Source organism: Phaseolus vulgaris, chromosome 1, assembly GCF_000499845.2.
Source record: "Phaseolus vulgaris cultivar G19833 chromosome 1, P. vulgaris v2.0, whole genome shotgun sequence".
Lineage (NCBI taxonomy): Eukaryota > Viridiplantae > Streptophyta > Magnoliopsida > Fabales > Fabaceae > Phaseolus > Phaseolus vulgaris.
Genome location: NC_023759.2, coordinates 41,365,801 through 41,371,717, shown reverse-complemented (window position 1 = coordinate 41,371,717; position 5,917 = coordinate 41,365,801). Strand labels below are relative to the sequence as shown.

Sequence of the window (5,917 nt, the reverse complement as noted above, 5' to 3'; positions counted from 1 at the left end):
GTCATACAACAACTAACTGGAAAAATACTAAGGGAATAGAAGATTTTTTGACCATGATGGAATTATTTTTTTTTGTTTTTACCAAAATGGGGTCCGTTTAAAAATAATTACAAATTTAGGCAAGTCGTGTCAATTCGGCACGATTTCATATGCAGAAATCGTTCAGATTAGGCACGACTTCTGTCCTGCCATACTAAAGTCGTGTCAACTTGGCACGACTTCTGCCCCGTCATATTGAAGTCGTGCCAACTTGGCACGACTTCTGCCACGTCATATTTTTGTTTTTTTTTTAATTTTATTGTTTATATATTGGATAGTAAGTTATGTAATGTTAAAAATTAATTTAATACATAATTTTCTAAGAGTGTTAGTTTTAAGGAACAAAAAATTGGATAATCGTGTATGGATCATGTTTGACGGTAATGTAATACAATAACTTGATTATTTGATTAATTAAAAAATGAAAAAAATTGTTATTGAATTTGGAAATAAATAGATAAATGAAAATTATTATATTTGGAAAATAAATAGAGAATTATTGTTGTGAATTTGCAAAATAAATAGCTTAAGAAGTAATGGTTTTACATAACACGTAATGATGAGAAGAAATTAATTTTTAATAATATATAAACAATAAAATTAAAAAAAAATTATGACGTGGAAGAAGTCGTGCCAAGTTGACACGACTTCAGTATGACAGGACAGAAGTCGTACCAAGTTGGCACGACTTTAGTATGACATGACAAAAGTCGTGCCTAATTGGGACACTTCTGCATATAAAATCGTCCCAATTAGGCACAATTTGCTTAAATTTGTATTTTTTTTTAAACGGACCCATTTTGGTAAAAACCAAAAAAAATAACCTCATCATGGTCAAAAAACCGGAATAGAAAGACATCTTACAATGGGAATTGAAAATTTCAAGGTAGAGAAAAGAGTCAAAATCAAAATAATGGTAAGCAAGCAATGTACTTATTGTCATAAATTGTATCATAAAATTGATCAAGTGTTACTCAAACATGAATTTTCTCCATGATACAATCAAAATAGTGAGAGAATTGAGAGAGTTGTCAATAATACCGTTGTAGACAAAAATACAATCATAACAAACTCCAACAAACTTTATTATTCTATTTTTTATTTAGTAAATCTTTTATTTCATTATTCAACTTTCTTTGTGAGTTTGATATTTGTTATTTGAGACAAATTATTACTTTTGATAACACGGTACACTTGCTGTAGAAAAATCACAACTATAAACTCTAGTTTATTTTTGGCACTCAAAACTATGGATTACTCCAAAAATTGATGATTGTTAAAAGCAAGAACAAAGGAAATAAGAGAAGTTGCAGAATTCTCACTATAACGATAACTTTGTAAAAAAGAAGATTGTGAAATTTCTTCATCCATGATGAAAAGAAAGAAAAAGAAATAGAAAAGAAACAAACAAAGAAAGAAAGAACAAAAAAAAAAAAGAGTGCACAACAAAATTCTTCAAAAAAAACTCTGATACCATCTCAAAAATTCAAACTTAATAAACGATATTGTTGCACTTACAATTAGACAGCGAACTGATTGTCTATTGTGAAGAAGAAAAGAAACATTATGAAAGAGGAGAAATAAACCACATGTTATAAAAAGAGATAGAAATAAAACAAAACTGTGTATGTTATATTGGGATAGACTTTATCAATGATAGACTTTATCAAGTCTGCTTATAAAGCAAAAAATAAAAAAATAAAAAAAATACAGAAACTACTCTTAGACGCAACTAAAAACAATAATCATTAACTTGATGTAGAATTTTGACACCAAAACTAAGAATGCAAAACACAAAATAATAAACATGTAGGATTGTTTTGATTTTTTCATCATAAAAAACCTTATTTCGATTAACTTCTAATCCGTAGGTTGAGTTATCCTAAAATAAGTCTATTATTTATTTATTTTTCTGATAAAAAAAGTCCGTAGGATTAGAGGTATGATGTCTTGTTACTGTATTGTGCATTTTATGTTTGGAAGGGTAGGAAGAGTTGGGTTGGGCCATGGCCTGAGGCCCAAACCCTATATCCAATATCCGATCATTGTGACGTAAGGGGGGCGTTACAGGAGAATTAAGTTGGAGTATTCGTCATGCATGAACTTATCTTTTCTTATTTCCTTATTATGTGTGACATTCTAAGTGAGGTCAATCTCAACCACATACAGAAGTTTTATAATAACTTAATGATGCAGTGTCTGTTTTGACAACAACACAGATTACTACTGGTTTTTAGATAAAGATTTCTAAAGTAGCTATAAATATTACTTTATACTTTATTGCTCTAGTGTGTCAAACACCACTTAATATATTAACTACAGAATTAAAAAAGAAGTTGAAGTTCAAACCGTCACTTACGACCCACATGCATGGTCAAGCTTTACCACGAAGTCGATCATGTGTATAAATACTGCGTTTCCCTTTAACCACAAATCGATTACCACTTTGCAATCTCAGTTACAACCTATGTTCACTACCAAAATAGGTTTCAACCAATTCGAAGTTTGAATGGAGGGAGGGAGAGGAGTTGCGAATGGAAACGCTTCAAACGCAGAGGTTATCAGGTACAGAGGGATTCGTAGGAGGCCATGGGGAAAGTTTGCAGCAGAGATTCGTGACCCTACAAGAAAAGGTGCTCGAATATGGCTTGGAACATTTGACACTGCTGAACAAGCTGCACGTGCTTACGATGCTGCTGCTTTTTATTTTCGGGGTCACAAGGCCATACTCAACTTCCCTAATGAGTATGGTCACACCACTCCTAATAATCCTATCTCGTTTTCAAATTCACTGCCTCTTCATTCTTCTTCTTCTTCTTCTTTTCCTTCTTACTCTAGTGGCGAGGGTTCGTCACAACAACAGCGAAATGGTGATGTAACTTTCGAATTGGAATACTTGGACAATAAGTTGTTGGAAGAACTCCTTCAGGCGCCTGATGGTTCAGGCAACGACTCCAATTAAATATATGGCTGCATGAGAGTGGTCCTGCTTTAGGTGTATTAATTTGCATGCAGGAAAAAAACTTGTGGTTCATATCTCTCTTTCTTTAGTTTTCGTTCTGTTTATGTTTCTGAAGTTAAAGCCATTTGAAACCTAAGTGGTTATAACGATAATTGTGGAATTAAGGTCACAGAAATAAAGAGAGAATTAAGTTGTACTTTAATGTTTTCTTGAAAAGGGTGTATTCTTTGATGATTTATTATGGTACTGATCGGAGGGTATATATAAATAACTCTCATTTTTTTTTTCTTTTTAGAAAAGGTTAATTAACCTAAATTTGGTCAAAAAAATTAAACTGGAGCAATGCATTGTTCTTAGCATTATCAAACTTGGATTAATATGCTTAGGGCGTTATAGAATATTAATTTTTTACGGAAGTTATTACGGTTTGGTTTAACTGATAGTTTATTTAAATAACCTCACATATATATGCTTTGAATTGCTGAAGCAATCTAACAATGTAGCCAGTTAGGGTTCTGCTTGCTGGACGATGCTGAAGTGGTGGTTTGTATTCAGCTACGAGGATTGTTTCTGGCTTTGTGGGCAACATGCCAAACCAATTATGGCATATTCTAATTTCAAAGCCATATTTCATTTCTCTATTTTAGACTTTCAATTGCTCGTTAACAACTGGTGCGGACATCCAAAAGGACGACTAATTTTCTGGAAGTGTAAGTGTTTAACGGTGGAACATTTAAAAAGAATAAGCTGATTACAGGTAAAATATATTTAGAATATTAAAATAAAATAATATTATTATATTATTTAGAAATATCAACTTAACCGCTGAGAGAAATGATCATTTCTTTGAATATAGAGATTGTATTTTTATTTTATTTACTTACAAACGAGTCAAGACCTATAACTATATTTGTATTCATACATTTTTGGAAATCAATAAGAGGATGAATGTTTTGACAATTTAATAAAAAGAATATATCAATATTAAGATTTTCTTTTGCATCTTGTGATCTTATCAAGAATTCACCAATTCTTTTGACGATCATCATTAGGCTTATTAAGCTCTGTTTGTGGCGTCTCACTATAAGAAAATCATAAAATAGAAACCAATTTTTAAAGACCAAAATAATTAGTTACAATAGTAACTAAATTAGACATCATTTTAAAAACTAAAAAAAAATTAGTTTATATATTAGTTTTTATTATTGTTAAATAGTTTATAAATTGGTATCTAATTAACAACCAAAGTTTTAACTACTAATTATTTAGTTTATAAATTTGTTAGCTTAGTTTAATTTCTTCTTATTAAATCTAATTTACTCAAATGTAATTTTTTTATATGTTTACCAACAATATATATTTTTGTTTCTCCCTTAAAAAACTGTTTCTTATATGATTCATATTTATTGTATCTAGTAAACTGATGGTTAAATCATAATAGAGATGATATTATTATATGATCACTTTATTTTCACTAATATTATTTTTTTTCACTTATTTGTCATAACATTATCATCAAAGTTATATAACTTTTTTTTTCATCTTTATTTATTCATTTATTATATTTTTATGCTTTCTTTCTTCCACTCATACACATAATATATGGGTGTACGTTGTTTGTATTTTCTCAATTAATAAACAGATAGTCGAGAAGGCCTGAAACTATACAAAAACATGCACATAATAGATATATGAGATGATTTATAGGTTTTAATAGGAAACGAATATGAGATCCTAAAAATAAACTGTGTATTGTAATAGTATGAAATATTTGGAGACAAATAAATAATATCATTTTCAATAATTATAAACTAGACTGTGAATAAAATTTTACGGTGGTTCAGGTATATATTGTTTTTTCTTCTCTTTTAAAATTAATACTTTTAACTTAACCGTTGTTTAGATAAAATTTATTCAGAATTGGTTATATAAGAAAAAAATTAACTAAATTTCTGTCATAAACTAAATTATGCATAAGTTAAAGTTCATAAAGTATTTGGAGAATTTTATTTTTTCCCAACCAACATTAATACTTTGCATAAACAGTGCTCATAAGATTTTTTTTTTTTTATTTCGTCATTTGAGATTTATAATGCAACTATCTTTTAGGAAGCATGTACCTAAGATAACAAATCAAGTGGTCCATGTTTTAACTATTTGTGCCTTTTCATGGTAGCTAAGATTAAATAACTAAAATCACTTCATTAGAGGATAAATTAGTGTATAACTGAATGTATACTTAAATTCTAAGACCTTTTATAATGAGATTATTCTTGGGTTGAAGCTATATATATTTCATCATTAAATTTTGTGATTTTCAGTTTTTGCTTTGTGACCACGTTAAAAAAAGAGTGAAGAAAGCCACAGACCCCCTCTATTGGGTCGTTTCCACTTTCTTTTTTCATTTTCCATCTCTCCCTTCCTTTTTTCTTTTTTCATTTCTCACTCCATACCCCATTTATTTTAGAATCCGCATCGTACCACGTTTTCTAACCGATCAGATTTTTAAACAGAGTAACAGAGTAAGTTCATTTTTGTTTTAAAGATCCTTTGTTTTCTGTTTTTTCTTAGGATTTAGTCATCAATCTTGGTGGCACCAGTACAAAAATAAGAAAAGAGCGCTCCTTATTTAATGCGGTTCAGCGCTTAAACGCATTCGTAAAAAACGCGGTGGCATTTTTTAAATTATTTTGATTTACAAATGCGGTTATTCAAATAGCCGCATTTGTAAATCAAAAAGTTTGATTTACAAATGCGGTTATTTAAATAACCGCATTTGTAAATGGTTTTTACCCTAAAAATTTTACGCGCACAACAGTTTCGTTCATTCTCTGTTTGCGCTCATATCTGTTCTTCATTTTCTCTGATTGCGAAGTTCTGCATTTTCGAAGGTACGTAACTGCATTGCCCCTCATT

The 5,917-nt window shown here is 29.9% G+C and overlaps 1 protein-coding gene across 1 annotated transcript; it reads left to right on the top strand.

Moving 5' to 3' along the window:
• The first annotated feature begins 2,478 nt into the window (after positions 1-2,478).
• Positions 2,479-3,239, top strand: LOC137816193 (ethylene-responsive transcription factor ERF098-like). Its single transcript, XM_068619276.1, has one exon. The coding sequence runs from the start codon at positions 2,549-2,551 to the stop codon at positions 2,999-3,001; it is 453 nt and encodes a 150-aa protein (XP_068475377.1). The 5' UTR covers positions 2,479-2,548; the 3' UTR covers positions 3,002-3,239.
• Positions 3,240-5,917: the final 2,678 nt, after the last annotated feature.

Bases quoted from the DNA above. Each gene is read 5' to 3' on its own strand.
- LOC137816193 (XM_068619276.1), top strand. From the start codon at position 2,549: ATGGAGGGAGGGAGAGGAGTTGCGAATGGAAACGCTTCAAACGCAGAG.